This window comes from Vipera ursinii (genome assembly GCF_947247035.1).
Source record: "Vipera ursinii genome assembly, chromosome: 1".
Taxonomy (NCBI): domain Eukaryota; kingdom Metazoa; phylum Chordata; class Lepidosauria; order Squamata; family Viperidae; genus Vipera; species Vipera ursinii.
Window position 1 is genome coordinate 290160179 of NC_139512.1, and position 27889 is coordinate 290188067.

A 27889-nucleotide genomic window follows, 5' to 3' on the forward strand; every position below is an offset into this window, starting at 1 on the left:
CAACAGTGGCTCCCTCAGCTAAGAAACACAGATGAGCATCGCCCCCTAGAATCTAATATGACTGGACAGGGGAAATAGCAATAGCACTTAGACTTATATACCACTTCACAGTGCTTCATAGCCCTCTCTGAGTGGTTTACAGAGTCAGCATATCTCCCCCAACAATTTGGGACCTCGTTTTACTGACCTCAGAAGGATGGAAGGCTGAGTCAGCCTTGATCGAATGAGAATCAAACTTCTGAACTGCAATTGGCAGTCAGCAGAATTAGCGTGCAGTACTGTAACAAAGTGAGCGCCTGTTACTCGTCCCAGCTTCTGCCAACTTAGCAGTTCAAAAGCACTTAAAAATGCAAGTAGAAAAATAGGGACCACTACGGTGGGAAGGTAACAGCATTCCGTGCGCCTCTGGCGTCCAGTCATGCCAGCCACATGACCACAGAGACGTCCTCGGACAAGCGAAGGCTCTTCGACTTTGAAACAGAGATGAGCACCAGCCCCTGGAGTCGGAAACGACTAGCACACATGTGCGGGGGAACCTTTACCTTTACCTTTTACTGCATTCCAATCACTGCACCACCATAGCTCTTAGGAAACCTTTACTTTTAACTGTAATCAGTTTTAAGGGATATTAAAAAAGCCTATCCTTATTTTTCTAGACAGTTGTTAACATTTATCAAAGCAAGTTGATGTCTTCAAAAAGAATTTTCAAGAAAATAAGAGATAAATAAGAATGTAATGAAGTATTGTGTCTCATGTATCCTGGTTATGTATTGGTACACACTACGTATACTAGTTGAGATCATAGAACAATAACCAGACTGGCAAGCTAAACTCTTGATTAGAGGTCCTGGGTTGCACAGGATGCCATAATTATGCCTATGATAAACCAGGTTTGGGGTCATGCTTGTGGCATACTCTTCCAAATATGCCAAATCTGATAACTAATAACTTTCCATACCATTTTCAAGGAATGTTACATCTGGCATGGATAAAATAGGGCTTGAGAAAACTTGCCTCTTCTCTATCTTATTGAAAATCATTATGAATGGACCTTGACTAACCAAAGCCAGGATGGCTGATGGAGGTCAATATTTATTGATTCCTCTGGTTGTGATCACAGGATATGGAAGGTTGTTTCTTTGAATGTAAAAATAGTAAATGATAAAACACCCCAAATAAAAGGGAAAAATGGATGTGTTTTCCTGCATCTTAAAAGAATGTAGAGAGTAAAGAAGATGACCTTGATGGAAAGAGAGAAGACTTGCAATGTTTATCTCCTTGTTGCCTTGGTAACAGAACTTCTCTGTCTCCATCAAGGGTATTTCCTTACTCTCTACAGAGAAAGTAGGAAAGTGCAGTAGCTTTTAATGGAAGTGATATACTTTTGTGAACAGAATTTGCAGAATTTCCTTCACATGAAGGAAATGAAGCTGTAGATTTTATTTATTCCATTAATTTTTTTATGGTAGCCATTCCAACAGACTGAACAAAATACATAGTTAAAACAATGAAAAATATAGACAAAACAAGATAGCCTGGACTAAAAACAGCCAGAGTAAAACATGACATGGCAGCTTCCCTCCTCTACATTAACCCCAGACCTGAGAATAAAGCCAAGTTTTATGGGATTTTCAGAACCCCAGTGGAGCAAGCACAACTCTTATCTCGGGGGGGGGAAGGATGCCATTCAGAGACAGGGGCTTCGACCAAGAAGGCAATATTCAATAGAGGGAATCTGGAACATACTTGCTCTGCCTGTATGTACCAGGCAGGCATACTGTAAATAATGTGAGAGAGTTGGTCCTTCTGATAACTGGGAACCTATGCCATCGAGGGCATTAAACGTAACAACCAGCACCTTGAATTGGACATAGAAGCCAACTGGTAGCCAGTGCAGCTCACGTAGCAGCTGTGACACATGGGCACATTAGGAAGTGCTCATTACTGCTCGCACTGTAATTTTTTGAACCAGCTGTAGCTTCTAGATAGCCTTCAAGGGTAGCCCCATCTAGAGCACATTGCAGTTGTCCAGTCATGAGATGACCACGAAATGAGTGGTAGTCTGAAATGAAAGAACTAACATGTATAATCAAAAACATAAAATGGTATCATCTAAGTTGTTCTAAATATGACATTAGGAATTCATGTGTTCTGAACCAGCCCTCTTCTGGCCTTGTAGTAAGGCAAACCCCTATTCAGAAAGAAGAGACTGGAGAGCGTCCAAGGCTAAAAGGCATCTGCCAAGATTTAATTACGCAGTTAACAAAAACACAAGAGCTTGTCTTCTCAAGCGGAAAAGTTGCTTTCAGCAACCAGCCCCTCCCCAAACACTCCTTTTATAGAGAGCTCAGGGCGTGGTCTCCCTGTGCCTCCTCCCGAGGAGTCCCACAGCCTTTCTTTGTTTGTTCCTGCTCGACTGCCTCCTGCGTCGGGCGTCCTTGAACAGGGCCAGCTGTGGGTCATCTTCCTCCGCACTCTCGGGCTCACGCAGCTGAGAAGAGGTCCCCGGCTGAGGGCTCTGCAAAGCCTCCAAACCATCATCAGCCGGTTCGTTTCCCTCCCCCTCATCTGAGTCATCCGATACATCGGAGCCGGCTGTCGGACCCACAGGCTGGCCCTGAGTCACAACATCATGGGTTGTTGACAGTTGCATGAAAAAAGTGATAATAGAAGAACCAGATGAGTTTTGGGGGGGAAATGTGCCTCTTTCTGAATAAAGCCAATCTGGAAAGGGGGAAAAAGAATTCTGTTAAGTGTAATGAATGAATGGATGGAAATGAGTGTATACAAGAAAAAATGATTGTGCCATTCAGAGATTTAAGAATGAATAAGAATGATGACTGCCTAGTGCATATCTGCCGGAAGAGAATGTACAGGTCCTGAATGAAAAAAGTATTAGAAAATAATCTGTCAATAGAATGGATGGAATCAGAATGTGGAGATTGTTTAGAAAGGGAATGAAAATAATTACAAAATGCCATAGAAGTATGTGGAGCTAATACTAATAGGAAGAATGAAAAAGCATGCTTGGAGAAATAACAAAGAGGCTATAGGTGAGCAAAAATCTATGCAAGATAATGTTTCCTGCCAAAATGAGGGTAAGAGAAAGATACTGTATTTAAGGGAAGAAATAGTAAAGAATAGTTACAATTAAACAAACAAAACAATTTGGTGGAAATAAAAACTGTTTTGAATGTGGGTAAAATAGTTAAACAAGGAGAGTCCATCAGAGTGAATAGAATTAAAATTGAAAGTGTTTTAATTATTTGAACTAAAGATTTGAATTTTAGAGATCTATATAGGAATGATGTGTCAGTCAGATGGTAAAAATGAAACAAATGTTGCAGATATCAGGATGCAAGAAAAAGAATGTAAAAATGGAGGAATAGTAAGGGTGCAGGAATTAATATAAGAAAGAAAAGTAAAAGTACTGAGAAGAAAGGAAGATTAATAAAATTGTGGCTCTGTGGTTTTGAGGACAGAATGGTAAGTTTAAAGACTAAAAGGCAATGTACAAAGCAGTAAAGTGAGGATGGTTTGAAAGTGTAATTAATAGTGTTGGTGCAAAATAGATTTAGTAAGTTCTCTTCACTTATGTCCTGCCTTTAATTTCTTTGGCTTATTATTTTTTAGGCCCTTTTTGTGCTCTGCATTATGTTGCTTAGGGAATAGTGTGATGAGTATCTACTGTATATATCTAGGATGTTGACCTTCAACTAGTTTACTGTGTTACGACAGGCCAGTCTGTTTCTTAACTTACAGTCACTGATGAAAAAGTGATTACTTATATTCAAAATTCTCTTTAACATTTTTGTTTAGTTAAACCATTAGTTTAACAGTTACTGGACACCACTGAATTTTTTTTAAAAAATATACCTTCCAAGTTCCCTGAGGACGTACTAAATGCACCATATTTTCTCTTAAACATTTGTTTCTTTCATTTGACTAAAACAAAAATCGATTATGAGATTTGTGACTCACAAAAGATATATAGTTGGTCTAATATGACATCACACAGGTATATCACGGACACAGTTCTATATCAGGGGCCTATGGGAATTGTATACCAATTCTACATGAAAGATATAATAGATGGTTAAGAGGAAAACGGAACTTTCTCCCTTGGAGACCTGAAATATTATATTCCCATGTTCTGCATTTATAGTTTCCTCATTGACTTCTTTGCTTTGTAATTAATCCCTCATGTTTGGGAGAAATCTGTTAACAGATATGTTTAGGTAACACAATTTCTGCTTCTAAATCGTAAAATATATTTCATGTTAAGCATATTTATAATTTTGTTATGATAACGTTTCATAAGGACAATTATACACCCAACCCTTGGAAAATAAATGCAATGTCTTTACAGGGATCAGATTAACTAAAAACCTGTGGTTTTATGGTGTTCACATCTTCCATTTTTATTGCCTTGTCCTGTTCTAATGATCTGGTGTTGTGAAATGCCAAGCAAGGAAAGATAGAGACGACCAGTGACATTTTTTTCCTCCAGATTGCCATTTTGAGTTAGATTTGGCCTAAAGAGTTTTTTCTCTGTAGATACTGTAGATAAAATTCATTAATATTTTTCTTTAACCTAAGCTGTATGGGTAATGTTTCTCCTGCCACACCTAAGCATTCATCTATTAAGAATTGTTTTTAGATTTTAACTATAGGTAGTCCTCAACTTACGACAGGTTGCTTAGTGACCAAATTTATGACCAACTCGAAATAGGGACAACTACTACGAAGTTCCAAATGTTGGTCCCTCTCCACAATCCCATAACAAAAATTGGGTGTGCGGCAACACAACCACGTATTTACAGCCATTTCAAGCCTCCTTGAAATGGATTGTTGATCATGTTTTGCAATGTTTGCCAAAAAAGCAGCACTTACTTCTGGTTTTCAGCAAAACTGTGCCTATAGCGAACCATTTGTTTGTTTAATAACCAACACAGCCATTTTATGACTGCTGTGTTCACTTAATGACTGCTATAAAAAAGTTCATCAAATTGAGTCCGTTTTATGACCATTCCGACATAGAGCCATAATACATAGGTTCCGTTATGGTTGTAAAGTCAAGGATTACCTGTATATGATATCCAAATAATATCTTGTGAAAAGATCCTCTACAATTTTGATTTCTCTCACATTTAGCAAAATGACTCTTGTTTAGTAGCAGAGCTCTTGTATTTATGCTATGTTTCCCAAACTCAGATTATTATTTTTTTGGAACATGCTTTTTCATATTCAAAACAAACTTTTTAGTTCACTTTGGATAGGTTTCAAGTTCGTAATATCTCTGTTTCAAGATCAAAACACCTGTTTGGGAGATGTGAAATGCATTGCAAAGGGTGAAAAGAATCAATTAATGGAAAGTAGTTGATTTAATCTAGAAATAGGGCATTTTGCATTTACGGTGCCTTGAATTAAAAATGTATAGATATACCTATAAAGCGCTAAGCATCCTATTGATGTGACACTTATAAAACCTATCTTGTCTTAATAACTTAACATGGCTTTTTATGGCATTCCCAATTAATCTTCTGTCTATAATAGTGCTTAATTCCTACAAATAATTATGAAAGAATGGCTTGCAAACTCGTTCAAATAATTTTAGCCAAAAGGTTTTATTTGTTGTTCCTTCATTGTCTTATTTGTTGTTCTTTCATCTTGTTGTTACTTCATTCTTCTTGCTTCATTATGTTTATCTTTTAATTAAAATTGTCCTGTATTTCTCCTGCATAGAGTACCCAATTAATTGTTCAAAACTAAGCATAATATTGTAAAAATAAAATGAAAAACTCTAAAGTTAATGTAAATATTAAATTTTACATTGGATTACAATTCCCATCATCTGCTGTGACTCAGTAGTTTTAGCTTTAAGTGATAAAACACTATCACGCACAATCAGGTGATGCTAGTTTGGGATGGTCAGGAATCTAATCTATCTTTGCTTATTGTGAAATACTTAGAACTGTGTGTCAGGGATTAGACAGGAGGGCATTTGATACTTAAACTACATAAACGGCACGTAACAAATGTAAACTAAACTGAACAGTAGGGGTACCCAGCCCTCGGTCCATGGACCAGCACCGGTCCCCAGCATGCCCGAAACCGGTCTGTGTAAAGAAGCAAAGCCCCCATCCGTGGGATGCAGGCAGCACATGAAACCATAACCCCCTCTGGCCTGTGGAAAAAACTCTCCCCTTTGAACTGGTCCCTGATGCTCAAAAGGTTGGGGACCTCTGCCCTACAGGATCTGCAGAGCATGTATAGAAACTATTGTACTGCCAATATGTTGCACTTGGTTTTATTATTTTACTGGACAGCCCATGACCCACTGGCTCATCCTTTCAGAGACATTTCTTTACCTAAATAGAGAACAGAATGACCATGTGTGGGCAAAAATGGTGTGGGGGAGAGAGCAACTTCCGACTTCTCCATTGACATGCTTGTGGGAAGCTGGCATAGAGCATCAGAAATCATGATCATGTGACTTCAGTTGACCATGGCAACACTGGAGTGGCCACAAGTTTGCTAATTCAACTGGTCTGAAGATCCTTGAACTTACAGTTACACAGGAACTTCTAATGAGGCAAGGCAAGCTAGCATCGGCATTTTCTTGCTCTGTGCAGATTGCAGGAGCATTTCAGCCCCAAAGGCAGCTGGATGCAGGATCCAGACTGCCAAAAGTCTCTTTGGAAGAAATATAAGTAAGTAGGGAACTAACCTTTAGTTGCCTGGTACAGACCCTTTTGTTGGATATTTTACCGTATTATTTTGCCAGATGTTAACCAACCTTCAGGTTCACCTCCTTGCAGTATGTTTTTAAACTGCTTGGCAGTGAGTGGGTAAAGACCAGTCAGATGTTAGATCTTCACCCAGTGCTGATCAATTTTTGCTCATCCTTTGCACACTCACATCAATTTGCCTCTACAGTCTTAGCTACTTCTGGCAAGGTTTCAGCTTCTTTGCCCTGAATAGACTTTTGTAGTTTTTCCAATTCTGCTTCTGTGAATATTTTATTTTGTTTAAATTTCATTAGTATATAGATGTTACTTATTTACACAGAGAGATACACATTCATACACAAACTTTATATTTATTTAGTACACAACATAATTATCCTGAGTTCCCCTATGCTGGTCATTTATTATACCAGCCTCGAAGGCAAATATTACATTGTCATGGAATAATCACATAGCTACATAGTTTTTTTTTAAAAAAAAAAGCCATTGGATTGTTGCTCACCAGGAGATAATAAAATGCATTTTGTTATGCATATGGTTTAATTTTAGTTTTCATCGCTTTCTCTCTTGGGGAATGGAGGGTAGAATCTGTAAAGTAATGGAAAAGATGGAAAAGGAAAGCAGAAAAAACTTAGTGAAAATTTAATATGTTTGCAATTGGAATAAAATACAAAAGATAGACTACATAATATCCCATGAGCAGGGGAAAATCTTTATTTTTTACACTGGATTTCTTTTATACGCCCCTCTTGCCAAGTTTTTTTAAAATGGATTCTGAATATTTGATATTTCATATACTAATATTGCAGTCAAAGAAATACATCTAAATGTAGGAAAAGAACTGAGAAGACTTTTCACCAAGGTGATAAATTTGTGCTTGATTAAGATGGCTGTATGCATGGGCACGAGAGAAGTCCAGAAGAGGAAACGAGTTTGCATAAAATTTGTGGATACTAATGTTAGAAGCATAGATGCACCATAATGATTACTATCTCTGAGTAGAAATAATTATAATAGAATATATACATCATCACAAGAAGAAAATCTTAATAAATGGCAGGCATTAGAGATACAGTAGCTGTTTGATCTGTGTTAGGTGCTGTTGAACACCAATTTCAAAGGCCTGGTTTCTTTGGAAGGTTATCTTGAACTGGACTTAAGAAGTCTTCAAATAGGGGGCTGTCATGTATGAAATACAATATAGATAAAATGACCTTTATTGTCAATTTTTTTTACTGTGGGCACATTGGCACACGTTAAAAATGAAATTGTTTTGCTTGCTCTCAAAAGTGTACCTATATATAAGACACATTTGAACATGTTATATACAACATATGTATAAACCTACATCCTTACATATAAATAACATATAAATAATAATCACTGTCCATCTTGAAAGAGGCAGTGGAAAGAGGAAGCTTCAGAGATCACAAGGCTAATACCGTATGGAAGAAAACTGTGGCTGAATCTGGATGTTCTGCTTTGGATACTTCTAAGCCTCTTCCCAGAAGGTAACAAGGAAAACAGGTCATGAAGAAGATGTGTAGTGTCCCAGACAACCCCTGTTCAAGCAATGCTTATATGTTATGTCCTGGATGGAAGGGAGGGAACAGCCAATGATCTTTTCTGCTATCCTCACTACTCTCTCTACACCTCCTTTCTGTATGAAGCAGTGATGCTTCCAAACCAGACTGTAATTCTTGTTTGGACTGTAACATTACAGTCAAACCTCAAGAAAAAAAGTTTCCTGGTGGAAAAAGAAAAGGAATCCTCTTTTGTGTGTGCACACACCATTTATAAAACAATGTCAGGAAGGACATATATCTTAGCCATTTAGAAAGGAGAGAATCCATGAAAACTCTGGGCAATAAAACAGAATAAAAGCAATAAGAAAATGCAATTATCAATATAAGTCCTGTCCATTGGCAGTCTGAAATGCTTCTAGTCGAGATACAAATTTATTACTTCAATAAAAATTGGATCAGGATAATTAAAACCAATAGCATCAGGATAATTAAAACCAATCAGTGGACAGGCAGTTGTGTTTTCTCCAGATTACTAGGACTATTCACTATATTTTTTTTTCTTGCTGGTTTTTTTCCTATTTCCAATAAAGTAGTTCCAAACTTAGTGGGAATAAAGAAGGAGAAAGTAGTACAAGGTACCTATTTCATTTAAAATCATTGTATTATATCAAGCAGATAAATTTTAGGAAAGGTAGACAGTAGTGCAGTCTATTCCTCATTCATGAAAAAGACAAGCTTCCTCAACCCTTTGCATGGAAAAAGAGTGAGGAAAAAGAAAAGTCTGATTTGCCTATAGTTAGGTTTCTCATTTGAAAGTACAGTATTTGTTGAAGTTCTTGTGTTGCTACTTTAATCTTTCCCCCCACAAATCTTACTAATCAGGGTTCTGAGAGATTTCTTTCCTGGAATTAAATTTGTCTAGGTCCTGAAACCAGTACACTGACAATATCTCAGTTCTCGGAAATGCAAAATGATGTGCAATAAGAACAGTCAGTTCAAGTTACAGGGAGTAATTGGTTGAATAATCAAGACCAAGTTACTATGGTATATGGGAAGAAGGACCAGATGATCACAGGGCTGGGATATTTGATTATGTACTATCTCTTAATTTATTAAGGAGATTCTGCCTGTTCAGTTCCTTTCAACCAACCAATTAATCTAAAGGCTGTAGTTCTAATTCAGTCTGATCTCTCACTTATTTTTCAACTCCAGTGAAAATACAGCTGTCTCTATGATAGGAATAAACTTAATATGGTGATCGTAATCTCTTTCAGAGATTATAGACTAAGTCTTTTTTTAAATAAATGTTTATTCCAAATAAAAGACAGAAATTAAATCTACTCCAAATATGAACCAGCTAGAAATGTCAGATTGAAATTTGGTCTTAACCAATCTTGATTGGTGTGGACTAGAGCTGGTTTGAAGATAATCCTAAAACATAGTAACTTCATTTCCAGTTGCAGTGCTGCTGATTCCATTAACCAAGCAGAATGAGCCATACCAATCTATATTTGAAAATCCACACTAGACATACTGAGCAGATTAAAACTGGTTTATTTTAAGAATTGTCAAAAAAATTTATAAAGGAAGCCAACAGTTCCTCATCTCTCTTACCCATAAGAAGTCACTCAGCTGTTCACCATCAAAATTTGTTCTGTCATTTTGCAAATATTGTATTCTGTATACATGCATATCCATATACAAAATATACAGGGCATCATTATGATACAGTTCTACTCCACAGTTGTTTAGATTTAGCACAAGCAGATGTAACTGACAGCATACAATCCAAATATTCTATCAGCTTGGAAAATCTGAGTCGGTGAACAATTAATTGGTAATAAAAGATGTCTGGAGCAATTGATTGAGAGTATTGATTACTTAATTCATCCACAAAGTCACTGGTCAGTCACTGACAAAGAAAACATTAAAGTTAAAGACTTCTAATGGCATTTTTAGGAATAGAGTTACTATATAAGATGATTGTAAGAAAAGAGAACTATGATGGGATATTCAACATGTTTGTAGCATGTTACTTACCTGTATCTTTAAAATACTGTTTTTTAGACTACATTTTCAGCAAATCATGTTCCCTATGAGAATTAAGTTAATGTCTTCATAACTTACATTATTTCCCTTAATATAATAAAAATGCAGCTTGCTTTATTCTGAAGGAACACTGGTGTTGTATTTAGATTGTAAAGTGTGAAATTAAAAATCCAATAAACTAAATTAAGTAATTGCAATCTGAAAAAGTCACAAAAGCAGTTATACAGTATGTGACTGGTGGTTTTGCTCATTAGATTTACAAAAAAATAAAAGCACTTATATGAGAATGGTGCCATTTATTCAGAGATTTAAAAAATAGCAAAGCCCTCCATCATTATTATAATCCATAGAAAAGTACAGAATTGGTAGGAAAATGAGTGTACTCAAATTGTGTGATTAGCAACATTTCCCTTTGTTTGCTTCTTCTTGGAAGACAGATTTAGATAGGGTAAGAGGGAGTCAGCTGACTGTAGCCTATAGAAGTAGAAGGAATCACCAAGATAAAGTTAGAGATGAATGGGTTAGTTTGGGTAGAGATGGTATAGCTAAAAATAAAACCATCTGTTCTTTATGAGGGCAATTTGATTAATTTGTTACATTTCAACACCCAAGATGGATTTCCGTGTAATGCAAAGAGGGTTTATGAACGAAGCACATCCATCATGTGTAGTCTGTAGAGAGACTACATTACTTTTCTGATGATGGCCCCATATTCCCTGGAGACCTAAATGTAATCTGTTGTTGCCCTTTTGCTCTGACATTTGATGTTTTACTTTGAGGGAAGTGTGAGCAAATAAAAGGCTAGATATTGATTTCTGCACTGAAGTTAATAATTTCCACACATGTTATGCTTGGAATGGTGGTTACTGTTACACAGAATTTGAAATTACAATATTTCTTGATGAACAGAGAATGTATAATGAACTTTTTGCGTATCTCAATTCAAAGCTAAGTCTGGTCAGCAGCAAAATGAGTACAGTTGCTTTATTGTGAACTTAACAGACTTTTGTTTACATCCCAGACTATCATGTATTCTGGTAGGACTGACTAATTATACCCATAGGAAGCTGCAAGATTAAATCAACACACAGTACTGGACACATCTGCAAAACTTCCAAACTTTGTAATAGTGTGTATACTTAGTTTAAATATGATGAGAAAGTGACTATCAACTATCCATTGGAACTAACAATTTGGTTTGTTGCATCAATATCGTCAGTCTTTTTAGAAACAAATAATTAAGAAGTAATTTTGTAACTTTTCATTATATTCACATATAATAATATAGTACCTGATATAAATTCTATACTGTATTTACCTGAAAGGAAGACATGTTTTTAGCCAGTTGTTTTTAATTTTATAACTTGTTTAGTTATTGAATTTATCCAAAAAGGAGGTAGGGTTTTTTCCCCTCAGATGGCCTGTGAACTGAAGGTCATTTTACATTCACTGTACATTTTACATTCAAATGCACACATTTGAAATAAAATTTTCAGAATTGGTTTATATCGACTTAACAAAGGGGAGCTAGGTATTTTATGGAAATTTTGCATGTGCTTATAATCTCTTTCTCCCTTCTTTTTTATGCTAGTTTTCTATGAAGGATAAACAAACAGTATCAAATCCCCCCTCCTGTTTCCTTTATGGTAGTGGATGTGACTTGATTTATGACCAATGTTTTTACTGTATTTAAGTAAACTATTGCTCCTGCTTGGAAAGTAAAACTTGGTCCCAGCCTGAGAGTACATAAAATTCCTCCCTCCCTCCCTCCTTAGGGTTAAGCTGCTATGTATTTTAAATTTTGTATTATTGTAGTTGTTTTCACTTTTTATTTGCCATCTAGAGTTACTGTTGAGATGGCTGGCTTTACAAATTGGATGGATGGATGGAGCTTGGCTGCAATTTTCTTATATTGGTAGCACAGCCCTTCATTAAACTTTCTCCAGAACTAGGTTTCATGTCAGATGTTCTTTCCTCATCTGCATAAGTTCCTGCAGTGTTAAGATTTCTCATTCATCTTCTTTTTTTCAATGGCCTTATATTATTCCATTTTTCCATTGAAAAACAAACATTCTTAAAAAGCAGCAAACTTACCTTCTAAGGCAAATAAGCAACCAAGAGCAGTCTTAATTGTTATGTTTCTAACTGGGCATTTTCTAATCCCTTCTTAATGTGGATGCGTCATGCTGTCTAAGTAAACACATCACTGCTCAGGTCAGGTATCAGCTTCTGAGCATCTGCATTAATAAACTGGTTCTTTCTTGCCCGCATCTTGTTCTTCCCTTTCCTAGTCTCTACCAGTAACAGCAAAACTGCTGTTTCTGGAAATGCTTTTTAGAAACAACAAATGAACTAGTGGAACTGTAAAAATCAGGTTTATGAAAGGGTATATTCCATTAGATATAGTTTTGATAAATACAGTTATTTAGCAAGTGTTTTAATCTGTGCAATTTAATTGCTCCTACATGTTTTTTTTTCTCCCAGTGGGAGCAGCTAAACAAAACAAAGTTAGAGACCTCATTCAGGCATTGGAGTTGTGACAGAGTAAATCAGGGAACATGGATTGCTTATAATGCTAAATAAACCACAGACTTTCCTGATTATTTAGTCACTGTCATGGACAGAAGAACTGGCACGACTGATCATTGTTTACTACCTCATTAAATGCACTTGAGAGATTATCATTATGTGCAAACTGGCCAACCAAGTACTTGAGAGATTAAAGCCAACAACTTAAATGGTACCTAAAGGACAAAGAGCAATTCAGAGCAATGTCTGCGGCCTTGCTGTAATATATTTCCACAACTTCCCAGGCATTTAATAGACTTCATATGATATATTTAGAATCAAGGCTACAGATATCTTAAAAGCTTTTCAACACAAAAGCGTAGAAATACATCCTTGAAATAAAGGTTTAATGTGGTGAAAAGACTTTTTAGAAACAAGAAGAATGTTTGTTAGCTATAAAAAGGAGAAATACTGGGAAGCTTTCATAACATTTTTTTTCCAGGAAGTTATTACATTTATTGAGATAAGACTACTCCAACTAACATTTTCTACATGAATATAATTGCATCCAAGTATCATAAACAATTTTAAAGAATTGCTGGTTCTATAACAGTAGAACAATAGCGTAGACTTTATGAATATGTTTTTGATGTTACATTTTTATCCTCTTTTTAAAGATTTACATTTTATATGTAAATTTTTATATTGCCATATTGACTCACCTCTGGCCTTCCACCTCTTTAATCTCACTTTTAGTGGGGAGTTTGAGAAATCCCATTTAGGAAGAACTCGCAGACTGTGTTGATTCCAAGTACACAGATGCTAAGCCATGAAGGTTAAACCAGTATTCTGAGTGTGACCTGGAAGTCTATTGTTAACCAGTAGCCCCAGTATAAGTGTAGCATGCTGACCCTATTTTTTTAATCAGAAGTCAGGCCACTGCATTTTGTTCAGTCCCCATGTAAATCATGTGGCAATAGGGTAACTTCAAGATAATAGAATTATGAAATGCCACTGAAATTTTTTATACTTTTACTTCAACATTTCATCAAACAACCTTTTTCATACTTCTTATTAATGTAACTTCATACTGTTACATAGTTCTTTTCTCTTTGTTTCATACAATTTCCACAACCTATTTCCTTTTATTCACTTCATACATTTAGACCTTGTTCTTTTTTCTTCCTGCTGTCATTCTTTCACTCTATTTTCTTTCTGAAATTTCCTTTGTCTTCTATATCCATTTCTTCTCCCCAAATCTACTTTTAACAGTATAGGTAGTCCTTATTTAGCGACCACAATTGGGACTGGCCAAGCACTCAGTAACTCAATGATTAAGCAAAGCAGTCACTAAGTGAAACCATGACTGTGCATATAATCTTCCTCGGCTTTCTTTTGCTTTACAGACCTATGAAAGTTGTAAATGTGAGGTCTGGTCACAAGGCTACTTTTTGATCACTGTTGTAATTGCAGACAATCACTAAACAAGTTAGTTGCTAAAACTAACTACAAGACTACCTGTACCAAATGAATGTTTCACCCAAATTTAGAACTTCACATCGCTCCTTTGGTCCATTATTTCCATAAACAAATCAATAATGTTTTTATTATACTTTCCATATAAATATGCTTTAAAAATAATTAGGTGAAATTAGCAAAATACTTATATTCCACAAGACTGAAATGTTGGTATAGATTCAAAATAAGCATAATAACACTTTCAGAAAGGGAAAAGAGATGGGTAAGTCCTGGATATAACAACAACAACAACAACAACAATGTTGGAAAGGAACTTTGAGTCATCTAGTCCAACCACTGCTCAGGCACTATACCAGGGATAGGCAACCTTGGCTCTTTTATGACTCGTGGACTTCAACTCCCAGAATTCCTGAGCCAGGCTGGCTCAGGAATTCTGGGAGTTGAAGTCCACGAGTCATAAAAGAGCCAAGGTTGCCTATCCCTGCACTATACCATTTCAGACAAATGGCTGCCCAGTCTCTTGTTAAAAACTTCCAGTGTTGGAGCATTCACAGTTTCTGGAGGCAGGTTGTTCCACTGGTTAATTGTTCTAACTGTCAGGAAATTTCTCCTTAGTTCTAGGTTGCTTCTCTCTTTGGTTAGTTTCCATCCGTTGCTTCTTGTCCTGCCTTCAGATGCTTTGGAGAATAGCTTGGCTCCCTCTTCTTTGTGGCAGCCCCTGAGATATTGGAACACTGCTAGCATGTGTCCCCTCGTCCTTCTCTTCATTAAACTAGGCATACCCAATTCCAGCAACCGTTCCTTATGAACAAAACAATTCTAAAAATATTAAGAATATTATTTGAAAGTCTTTTACTTGATTTTTTTTTAAAAACACAACAACATCCAACCCTAATTCAGATGTTAAAGAACACTTAGAAACATGCTTTTGCTTCGAATGGGCTCTTGATTTTATAATTCATTTAGTTGACAGACATAATTGAAAAGATTTCAGATACTGGTGATATATGCACCTTTAACATATAGCTGTTATAGATAGCATGTTAATCCTATTGAAGAATCCCAAATACCAATAATAATAGGGGATAACCAAACTATATGTGTTACATCTGGAGCAGAAAGTAACCCTTGAAGGAGGTGATTTTAAGTGTGTTGTGGATCTGTTAAATTTCTCTGTATATATTAATGAAAGTAGGTGTGCCTTGAAGAGATGCACCTTGGACCGGCTCACCAGGGCCACTTTTCAATGATAGAGCAGGCACATGTATTGAAAGTCTTGTCTGGAACATCTCTCCTCCAACTCATTTTAGTGTTAAAAGACCACATCAAAATTAGAACCAATTTCATTTTATGACTATTGATTCTATAAAATACAGCGTGGCAGGATATTTTAATATTCATTATCGCACTGTACCCACAAATCTATTTTAATTCCTGGTGTACATATTCAGGAATGTGTGTGTTGGGGCAGGGGGAGAATTAGAGGAAATTTAGAGGAAGAAAACAGTCCTTCTGAATCCTTACAAATGAATCTCTGTATATACCCACATCCACATATACAAACGTACATAATATGTATACGCAGACACAGACATACACACATGTACACATAGACATACACATACCATATCTCTATCTCACATGCATACACACACACAGAGAGAGAGAGAGAGAGAGAAACATATACATATAAATATACGTATTCTATTCTATTCCTTTGCAGACAACCAAAGCAGTGTGACTAATCTGTCAGAAGTACATGTCATTACCATTTGAAGAGCTGCTGTTTGGCATTTCAGTAGGAGAGGAATCTCATTAAGAAATAACGGGGCATAGTTTTTAAGTGAATCACAGATTTCTCCTGCTCAATTCCTATCCATTTTAGCAGAGCTTTCACAGAAGAAGCTCCCAGTGGATGCTCATGTTAGTAGCACTGAATTAATGCTTCTCATCATCAGCAAATACACATAGGGACTATTTTACTTCTGAATTGTCTTAGGTACTGCTGACAACAGCAAGGTCTTTCTTTCTGTCTGTCTTTCTTTGTTTCATTCATTCTTTTCTCACTCTTGCTTAATTTTTACAGCTCACACTTGCACATAGGAATAAACCGATAGCATTCTCATTTGCCCAGGTTCTTCATTGCCAAAGCAATTGTTATGCAGTACCATTTCCAGGTCTGATTACCATCAGAGAGTGTGCAAGAAAAAAAGGTGGCAGGACATTAGAATTTTAAAACTGAGCCCATTTAGTGTACTCGGAATGTGGCAGAAACATAAATGGCAGAAACCAATCTCATCTTCGTTCATCGAAAAGAAATCAGCAGAGATGAAGCCAGTGCTGTTTCTGGAGGTCTTCTTCTTCTTCCTTTGTGTTTTATTGTTTTGATGCAGTAGAATTTTCCCTGGAAATTCTGACTTTCCACAAGTCAGTTTCCCCTGTTGAAGGCAGTAGCAGGAAAATATACAAAAAGAGAAGTTCTTTCCACCATCATTTGCCAACTTGTTCAACTGCACGTGTAGTACACTAGAATCGTTAAGAACCGTGCTAATTAGCATTCCATTAAAAGGATGAAATCCTGCTAAAACCCCAGGTCTGATCCTGACAGTGCTAGTGAAACATCACTCACTAATGCAGTCTTAATTCTTTTTATTTGGCAGAGACAGCAAGCTGACCATGTTGCTCCGAGAGTCCCTTGGGAACATGAACTGCCGTACCACCATGATAGCTCACATTTCAGCAGCTGCAGGAAACTATGCTGAAACCCTTTCTACTATCCAGATTGCATCCAGGGTTTTAAGAATGAAGAAAAAGAAAACTAAGGTAAGGGCAGTCTTTGGTTGTCATTCATTGGAAAAAAGCAAAGCAGCCCAAGGTCGTAAATAAATGGAAGGCCACCTCTATGGAAATCAATAGTCATGGTTTTGAGCGTGTGGCAGTACATTTAAGAGTATGTGTGGAAAGGAGGGGGGGAGTCATATGTTTTGTACTTAGTGAATTATGCAGTGCTTTTAACAGCCACATACATGGCAGAGAACTTGTGTTCTTTTCTTAGAATATTATTAGTACAGAGAGCTGCTTGAAATTCAGCTTTCTTTATCATAATTCATATTAATAGCCTGTGGATTATAAATCAATTTTCTGAGATCAGTGAACAGATTCCACAATTATTGCTCCCTAACAGTTTGTTCACGGAAAGAAACCTCTGCAAAACAATAGGTTGTTGAGTGTGACATTAGCGTTAATTTCCCTGTAATTTTCCTCCATCACTTTTTCCAAGTACAAGCATGTCAGGGCATTTTAAGCCAATGTTATCAGTTAGTGTGTGAATTAAGCTCAATTTCTGGTCTGAGCTCTGTATAATCTTCTGAAGAAATGAAACATTTGCAAGATGAAGCTATTTACTGAGAAGTTGTGGCTGTAGTGTTTATTGAGCTCAATATTACTTCTCAGTGCTACCTTTTAAAAAGTTGTTTTAACAAATTAGAGCGACGCTGAAGTGACATGAAGACAAACAAGAAAGAGATCACGGCATGAATTTTCAGTGCTGTTAATGGGGGCTCTGGGCTTGGTATTTTTAAAATATTTAAACAGATGTATTAACGTTTGCTGTCTGTCGCCCAGTCACTTCCATGAGATGGGCAGCTATTTGACTGATAAATAAATGAATAAATAAAATACTTTTTACATTGTTGTTCCCCACTGAAAATTGGGAAACACATACAGTTTCACAATAAGAAAGGAATTTACATGGCAGGTGAAGAACTTTGGATATTATTTCAGTTAATATTTTCTAGCATCTTTAGTGGAAATAACAACTTACAAATATTTCCTGAGCCAGCAAACAGGCTTTCTATTCTTTATTTTAGATTTTTTTTGTTTGTTTCCTCCTCATAGAATTCTTTCAGCTCAGAGGCACTCTTAGTTATCTCTGCACGCACTCTCGGTTTGATGTCTTTTCACAGATTTTTAATCTCGTTCAACTCTGAGGACTGTGAAGGCCATTCCAAAATGTTTATCTTTCTTTCCTGCAAGTATGTTATGGCTGATTTTGCAAGAGTGGAGTCAGATCATTGTCCTGTTGAAACATCCAGCTTATTTTCAGATTCAATTTCTTCAGTGACTGAGGGACATCTAGAGTGTGTTGATATTTAATTGAATCCATTCTTCCTTTCACCCGCAATATTTACTGTATCATTGGCTTCCACACAACCATAAACCATAACAGAGTCATCCCCACATAATTAGTAATGTGTTATTTCCTTCAGATGCTCTTGTTCTTTCTTCAAATGGGTCTTCTGTTATCATACCCAAATAGTTCAGTTTTTGTTTTATTGATCTGACCATTTTGTTTCAAAACTTTTCAGGTTTATCCCTTTTAAATTCTTTAGCCCAGAATTGAATTTGGTGGGTGGCATCTAGGTCAAGTAAACAAATAAACGATTACTTTCATAATTATGGTTAAAGATTTCTTTCTGGGAACTCTCCCATGCAGTTTATTGCTGTTTAAGAAATGCTATATTGTGAATCTGTGTATAAATACAGACCCAGTGCTAGCCAAACTTTTCAAAAGGTCATTTGCATTGTGGACTGTTTTTCAGATCTGACCAGAATGGGGACAGTTCTAGCAGAAATCTTTCTTGTCTTCCAGATCTTGCCTTAACTTCAACAGTTCCAACATTTCCTATCAGTGTTTCTGTTAGAAGTGCTAGCTGAAAACACTTAGACCTTTTTTTTGTAAGAGTGAATTAACTTCATTTTCAAATGTCCATTGGTAGCTCTTGGGGATTCTGTGGTTGTTGAAAGTGAGCAAAACAAAATCCATAACCTAAGGGAAGAAGGGTCATTTTTTTTCTCCTATGGAAGCATCTTCACCTGGCTAATTATAGGCCTAACATATCAATCAGTATTTTGAGCCTTGTATGAGATCCAGTGAAAACTATTGGAGAAGCAGATAGTGTGGGAGATTTGAAAGCATCAGAGAACAGCAAGATCAGCTACTATCATCTTCCAGCATTATCAGAACCTTCCCAAGTTATGCACTTAAACAACAGTATCAAAATATGACTCATTAAGCCATCTAGCAAGTGTAATTTGGGGTTTTTTTTAATTAGGCTGCATAATAATTGACTCTGTAATATCATTGTATTAAGGGATAGTGAGTGGCTGAAAAGATAACTTTAGATGGATTTCTGAGGATCACATTGCTTCTCTGTGCATCTGAATGTTTGCAAATTTTGTAATGTTTGCAAATTTTATAATGAATGTGTAGAGTTCACTAAAGAATTAAAATGCTTGAAATCAGTTAGTATTCTTTTCACCTCAAAATAATTTTTACTCATGATGATGCTATCCGAAATAGCAATATGATCACTTTGTGTTTGTGTGTATGTGTGTGTGTGTGTGTGTATACACCTAATTAAAATGCACAAACAATCAGTGCAGTTAAGTGCTGTAAGGATTTGACCATTTTCTCCATGACATCAGACAGCATGACTGTTGTGGGGATAGTCCCTAATACACTGAGACAAATTACAGCACTCTTTCCCATTCTAGTACCCCCCACATGTGTTGGGTCCAGAACTGTCAAAATTCCCATTGAGCATTATAACTGAGTATTTTGAGAATTATTATTCCAACACATTTGGAGAGCATCAGATTGGGAAAGGCTTATCCTGAATGAGGCCCCATTACACAATGGCATCCCAAGTACTACAATACGTATCACTGCTTACTTAAGTGCATTGGTTCTGGAAAGCATTTTTTGGACTTCTAACTTTTTATCCCTCTTCTGATTTCTAGTATACATCAAGCTCTTCTGGAGGAGAAAGCTCTTGTGAAGAAGGGAGAATGAGGAGACCAACCCAACTTAGACCTTTCCATTCACGGAACGTTGTTGATCCAGACTTCCCAATTCTTCATTTGTCAAGTGATCCAGATTATTCTTCCAGCAGTGAACAGTCATGTGACACTGTCATTTATGTTGGTCCTAATGGAACAGCTCTTTCTGACAAGGAGCTGACTGATAATGAAGGCCCTCCTGATTTTGTCCCTATAGTTCCTGCTCTTCAGAAAGCTAAAAATGAAGGCAAGTTGGAAGAAATGAATGAGACGGCCCCTGAAAGAGATTGCTTGAAGTGCAATACATTTGCAGAACTCCAAGAGAGATTAGACTGCATTGATGGCAGTGAAGAGACAAATGGATTTCTTTTTGAAGAACTACCAGTTCAGTTTAACTCAGACCCAGTGACTAAATGTCCTTTATCAGGCCAAGAGACAGAACACTGTAGTGCATCAGATCCAAGCAGGGAAGATGACTTGGTGGTCTGCCAGGAACCTGATAAAGATGCCAAGGAAAACTTAAATGCTACCGCCAGCCAAATCCAGGGAAGTCACTCCCCTGTTCACAGTAGGATGCTTAATGAGATTTCCACTCCTCAGGCCCATTGGAATGTTACAGGCAGTCCTAGTAGTCAGATTAACAGTTCTCAACAGCCTCACTGCACAGACCTGCAAAGCAGTCGAGAAAGCCTTAATAGCGGTGGCTTCCTAGAAAATAAGCCACGGCCGATGGGATCACCGCGGCTTGGTATTGCAAGCCTTTCAAAGGCCTCCGATTACAAACCACCAGCTTCTCCTTCTCAGAGGTGCAAAGTTTATACTCAGAAAGGGGTATTGCCAAACCCAGCCCCTCCACCATCATCATTAAGCAAAGATTCAGGTATGGTATCCAGTGAATCTCTAATGCAATCCGAGATCCGCACCCCTCCCATTGGCATGAGTCCTCAAATCTTGAAAAAGTCACTTTCTTCTGGCAACATCGATTACGCAGAGGTTATTGAAAAAGCAGAGCAGCAACAGGAATCCCTATCTCCAGAGTCAAAGCAGGAGATTTTGAGCACAACTATGGTCACTGTGCAGCAGCCCTTAGAACTTAATGGGGAGGATGAGCTGGTGTTTACCCTAGTTGAAGAGCTGACCATTAGTGGTGTTTTGGAAAATGGGCGGCCAACAAGTATCATCAGTTTTAACAGTGATTGTTCTGTACAAGCGTTGGCTTCCGGGTCTAGACCAGTTAGCATTATCAGCAGTATTAGTGAAGATCTCGAGTGCTACTCCAGCACAGCTCCTATTTCTGAAGTAAGCATTACCCAGTTCCTGCCCCTTCCAAAAATGGGGCTGGTGGACAAAGCTGAAGAAGCGGAAAGTAGACGTTCCTCTATTAGCTCATGGCTGAGTGAAATGAGTACTGGAAGCGATGGGGAACAGTCATGCCACAGTTTTATAGCACAGGCATGCTATGGTCATGGAGAAGCAATGGCAGAAGCTCCTCCTTCTGAACTTTCAAAAGCAGTTTGCATAAATGACAAGCAAAACCGTTGTACTGAGGATATGTTTGTATCACCCGAAGGGGTTGACAGAAATACTAATAAATTATCTCCCATCAGAAGCTGTAAAATATCAGCCCTGGAAAAGACTACAGTCACAATATCAAACACTACAAGTGTAAATGGTTGCGAAGGGTTCATTCCAATGAAGACTAACATTACAGTATTCCCACGTATTGCAGTCAATTCTTTTAAGGCCCAAGAAGGTCATGAGGCCATATCAGCAGTATCATCATCAGCCAGAACTTCCTATCTTCATGAGGGAAAAGAATCCAATGCAAGAAAAGACCTAAAATTTGATGATCCTTGGCTAAAAAGGGAAGATTGTGTAAAAAATGAACATGGTCTCAAGGTTGAAACAGTACCTGAGCAAAATAAGAGACAAAATTCTGCCGACAGGTTCAGTAGCAGCAGTGGAGAGATTTCAAGTTCACCAGGAACTGAAAACCCAAGAAGGGTAGTAGATGAATGTGAAGTGGGACTGCCTGGTTCTGCAACCCACAGCTCCTTTCATTCTACTGAAAGTTTGAAAAATGTCAGCCTTAGCAGAGGATTCCAGAAGACCAATAAGTTGGAGGAACTGGATGTCGTTTCCTATCATTACATAGAGGAGAGTGGTGGCATGAGCTCTTCTGTGTCATCCCAAATGTCGAAAGCTAGCTTGGAAAGAAAGGTAGCTTCTCCCAAGCACGGTGTTCTAACCCGCCCCAAAGGAACACCACCATTACCTCCAGTGAGGAAGTCTAGCCTTGACCAGAAGAATAGAGCCAGTCCCCAGCACAATGCTTGTAGCAGTAGCACCAGCAGCCCTTCCAACCAATCACCATCTTTTTTGGCTAGCTTTCCTGATGAACCAAGTGGGAAACAAAAAGGTTCCAGTATGGAGAGTGGGAGCAATAGCAGCAGTAAATTATTTAGTGCAAAATTAGAACAGTTGGCTAGCAGAACCAATTCTCTTGGAAGGTCTAATGGGAGTCATTACGAGTGCCTGTCTTTGGAAAGGGCAGAAAGTCTATCCTCTGTCAGCTCCAAGATGAACATTGGAAAAGACACCACCATGCCCAGAGCCAGCAGAAGCCTCAACCGCAATGCAATATCTTCTCCAACAAACTCAGGCTTTTCCCAGTCTGCAGGAGCTTCACCAAAAGCCAGTCAATCAAAGATCTCTGCTGTGAGCAAACTCCTTTTGGCAAGTCCAAAGGCTCGAAGCCTGGCTGCTTCCACCACCAAAACCCTTAGCTTTTCAACCAAGTCCCTTCCTCAGTCTGTGGGACAGAGTTCAAGTTTGCCTCCAAATGGAAAGAACATGTCCTGGTCAACTCAGTCTCTTAGCAGGAATCGAGGCTCTGGTCTTTCTTCCAAATTGCCCCTCAGAGCTGTTAATGGAAGGATTTCAGAACTGCTGCAAGGAAATGCTGGCACCCGAGGAATGCAGCTGTGCAGGAACTCAGACACAGATGAACGCAGCAGCATTCATGGAGACAAGAAGCCCCCTGTTCACCTGCTTCCTTCACCATACAGCAAGATCACACCTCCTAGGAAGCCTCATCGCTGCAGCAGTGGTCATGGAAGTGACAACAGCAGTGTCCTGAGTGGGGAGCTTCCTCCAGCCATGGGGAAAACAGCTCTGTTCTACCATAGTGGAGGAAGCAGTGGATATGAAAGCATGATCAGAGACAGTGAAGCCACAGGAAGCACTTCTTCTGCACAAGACTCTATGAGTGAGAACAGCAGCTCCATCAGCAGCAGGTGCCGAAGTCTTAAAACCCCCAAAAAACGTTCAAATACAGGTATGTCTCCGATGGGTGTCTCAAAAAAAAAGTTGAGCTTACAAGTAAGTTAGACTTGCACCACATGGCAAGGTAAGCAATCAATGATGACAGAAAATAGTTTTGAATTATGCTTAATGGTGGCAGTGCACAAAGTCAAAATATGAGTATATAGATCCTATATTATAAATATAGAACTCTGATGCTGTATTCTGACACTTTGAAATTGAGGCTGCCAGGAATCACAATGTCTTTTCCAGAAATCAATCCATTAATTACGGTAATCAAGACAATCTATATGGTCACTTGTCTCACAGAAGTGACTCTGGGTAGCACACAAAGATTTTAAAACCCCAGTAATTAAAAATAATAGCCCATGATGCCCATGATACAATCCAGTCCTAAAATCCCATCCATAACAGTGCTTGCCTAGCTGGTCTTAATGCTTAGGAAACAGGCAAGTCTTCAGAACTTAAAAAATGCTAATAGGCCACCCAGATTTTGAACCACCCAGATCAGGACCACCCAGATCTTTGGGTGGATGCATTTCAACAAGGCAAGGGTCTCTTCTGAGGGGAAAAAAAGGAATTTCCTACTTGGAAGACTCTGTGTGACACATTGAGGAAGACCAAAACATTGTCTACTAAAACAACTGTTGCCAACCTTGTGCCTTTCAGGTATGCTGAGGCAACAGCTCTGATCATTTCTGATCACAGGGCTGACTAGGAATTACTATGGGGCTGTTGTCATAACATATCCTAAGAGCACAAGTTCAAGAATCTTTCGAAAATATGGTTGACATTCAGGAAATGAAATTCAAATTAAATGTCTTTCATAGTAACCAAAGAAAATAGGATGGTTTTATTTGAGTGATAGGGTTAAGGTTAGAGTTAAGGTTTATATGCGACTGAGAGGTCAAACATGTTAATAAACTTTCAAGCTTTCAAGAAATACGAACCACTTGGATTTCTGAAGATTTTTGTTGCTAGTACAGAAATGCAACTGTATGTTAAATGCCTATCAAAAAACCTATCCTAGTGTGGTTAAAGGGAAGTTACTCTAATTTTCTTCTGCTGCTTCTTCCCTGCAGTCAAAATTCTCCTGCATGGGCCCTTGCTTTTTCCCTTAACTGTCTTAATGCCTCCTCTATTTTCCAAAGACATTCCATCACATAAACCCCATATGTCCCTTTTATTCACTGTACAATTTCTGAGAGCAGCCTAAGACTCACCATCTGCCCATACATTATTATGATGGTAACTCAGAACTGATCTTTCTTAATAAAAGAAGGGCAAAGAAGAAATAAACATTCCCTAGGATGACAATCGAGTGAAAAAATGTGCCCAATTCTTTCCTCTCTAGATATCTTTAATTTTCTTCTTGGCAAGGTATTTCAGAATTGGTTTGCCATTGTCTTCTTCCTAGGGCTGACAGAAAGTGACTGGCCCAAGGTCACCCAGCTGGCTTTGTTACCAAAATGCACATAAAATGCACATCCTCCATTGGTACCACTTGTAATTGCTTCCTAGTAGGAAGAAGTGAGATGGGGCTCTGCATCAGCCTAAGTAGTCTCTCATGCTGCAGTTGCATTATCATCTGCAAGAAAACTGCCATTCAGCAAGGACAATTTACTACATTAGCAAACAAAGATGCATATTAAAATGTAGAGTAATTGTGGAGGGAGTTCATGGGGGAGGGTAAGATTAATGTCATCCCTAGGGTAGCTTGCTAGTTTCTCATGATCCTAGAAGATAACAGGCTAGAATGTAAATGAATATTTTTTTCCTGAACAAAAAGTTGGCTGGACAGAAAATACATTGCCACATTTCTACAATAATTCTACTCATAAAACAAAAAAGGCTAGTCATCACATGTTGATGTCACAGTCCTCTGTTCTCCTTGTTCTCATTCTCAACCAAAAAGGCATTCGGTGTCAGCCTATTGTGGCATTGGATGTTTTTCTGTTGCTTGACATAGAGATAGACCAATTACATTTTTGTTCTTACGGAGTAAGATCCTAGCAGTAACGTTTAGAAGAGCATAATAAGCATCTGTCAAGAATAGTTTAGGTCTAGCAAATCTCGGCATAATGCAGGAATTTGGATGGCTTGACCCTTGAGGTCCCTTGCAGCAGACTCTCTGGGAATTACTTGCCCTGTTACCCTGATAGAGTTTGCATCTATTGATCTTCAGCATAATGTGTAAAGTTCATCTCTATTGCATTGTGCAAAGAAAATGATGTGCAATGGGAAAGCAAGATTAAACTTGAACCTTGACTTAGAATGTAGCTGTTTGGTCCAGTCTTTTGAATTCTCTGTACTGGTTTCCAGTTTACAGATAACAAGTTGTATTTAATTGTTAATGCATTAAGTTGTGTTTTTTTTAAAAAAACAGGGCAAAGGCACTTCACTCCTCCCTGAAACTGGCTTGTGAAGTGATAAAATCTATCTCCTCCCAACCTATTTTCTTTGTATTTTTTCCCTTACAGTAAATAGCATAGATGGTGAAAGCACATTCTTTTTGTGTCAACAGATTTATGAGAACATAAAAATAAAAAATGACTGCAGAACTGACTAAGATTAAGCTGAGCTGCAAAGAAAGGAGCCTGTTTACACTGAATTTGGATGAGAAGTGTAGTATAGTACTTCAGTTTTTCCCCTCTTCAAGAGTGATCTCCTTCCCTTGATTTGTATCAATTCATAAAAAGATTGGCAACATGAGTTTGTTTGAAATCAGGAAGCACTGGAACATACCTGATTTGCTGTCATGGATACTCATTGCCATAATGAATATGGTGTGGTAGATACATTCATTTCAGGTCAGGTGACCTTGTCTGGTTTATTTATGAATATTATTAACAGAAATGCTAGCTGTCAGGCATGATCAATATGAATCAGCATCAGTTCCCACTAAATGGCCACAAAGACTTTTAAGCAAATCACTAACATTGTTAAATTTCACCATTACTTTTTGAAACTCCATCAGTTTGTGAAAACAATTACTCTTGTTTCACTGCCTCCTCCTCAAACTTTTCTTTCTTTCTTTCTTTCTTTTTTTTGTTAGTGCATTATTCATTACCCGAGATCCTTTGAGATGGAAAAGTGATCTAGGGGCTAAAGGATGATTACCTCTTTGGTAATATTGAGATATTTTGTAATATTGAGAAAAGCTATATACTGACTTTGGAAAATCAAAATATCTAAGTGAACTGTGAGCATTCTGGGTGTGGGGGGGAAGATGATCGTGGAAGACAGAAGTGATTTCATTGCTCCTTTATAATACTGGAGGAAATGTGGTCAAACTAGTATTATTGCAGTAGTGCAAAACTAAAATGTCATATAATGCTTTTTGTTACTTTTTAAAAAGAAATTGTGGGAAATGATTGTATTAAACCATCTACAGGCTTCTTTGCTTCTACACAAAATGTGTCTGCTGATCAAAAATTATAAGGGGGGGGGAGGAAGGGAATCTGCTTTTTGATCCTAGAGGTAAATTGCAACAAAGGTTGGAGAAGAAAGCAAAGCAGCCAGTTTACCACAAGAAAGTAATATGGTGGTAAGAAGCAGTGGGTAGTTGCAAAGTAACCAGCATAGCATGTTTGTGTGTGTGTGTGTGTGTGTGTGTGTGTGTGTGTGTATTTTGATGTCATATTACTACGTTTCAACACATGCCAAAGTACCCTTCAATATAAACTGATATAAGCCTTTTTACAAACAGTACACTTGCTTATTCTGCATATTCTGTTTTCAGTTATGTCATTGTTAAACATAAACTTTGGGACAAAAAAGTGGTAAAACCGTAACTGAAGCAGACCTATAATTAAGTTTTTCACACGTATCGAGGTATCACTCAAGCTCTTAACAATCATCACAAATGCTTTGGATTTTTCCAATATGTTACTTATTGGATTCCAATTCCTGTCCCTCAAGATATTTCCAACTCTTTGCAAGCACCTGAGCATCCAGTAAACGTAATTTGAAACAGCTTTCAAAAACTCTGCAGAAATGTCATTATCTCCTTCCTCTCATAGATGTTCTTTTCTTTTTATAAATTAGGCACTCGTGTCCAATTTTTACAGGCTGATCAAATGACTTGGTTTGCCTCAATAATAATTCATTATTGATGATAAAACTAATTTAGTGCAAGGCAGTACAGAAAAGAGGAGTGCTAGATATTTTAAGACCTGGATTTTTATGTCCAGTCTAGAAAACAGCTTATTACAGAAAGGGAAAGCGCCATAGAGTCATTCAGACCTGCCTGCTGGTTGGTTGATTGGTTGTTTCATTGGGGTGATTATCCAATGAAATTGAGAAACTCAAAAGTAGCTCAAGATCATTGCTACAGAAGCATACAAACGTTTATATGGAATATCTGCTTTCAGAGAGACTCCAGTTCTGAGTTTTCCAGTTGGAGTAGTATGG

At 37.7% G+C, this 27889-nt stretch overlaps 1 protein-coding gene across 1 annotated transcript in view; it reads left to right on the forward strand.

Moving 5' to 3' along the window:
• Window positions 1-27889, forward strand: part of KIF26B (kinesin family member 26B) — a 334140-nt gene that overhangs the window by 293387 nt on the left and 12864 nt on the right. The window contains exons 11-12 of the mRNA XM_083349906.1: window positions 16972-17134; window positions 20114-23489. Coding sequence (XP_083206032.1) covers window positions 16972-17134; window positions 20114-23489 — 3539 coding nt within the window. The remainder of the gene's footprint in view (window positions 1-16971; window positions 17135-20113; window positions 23490-27889) is intronic.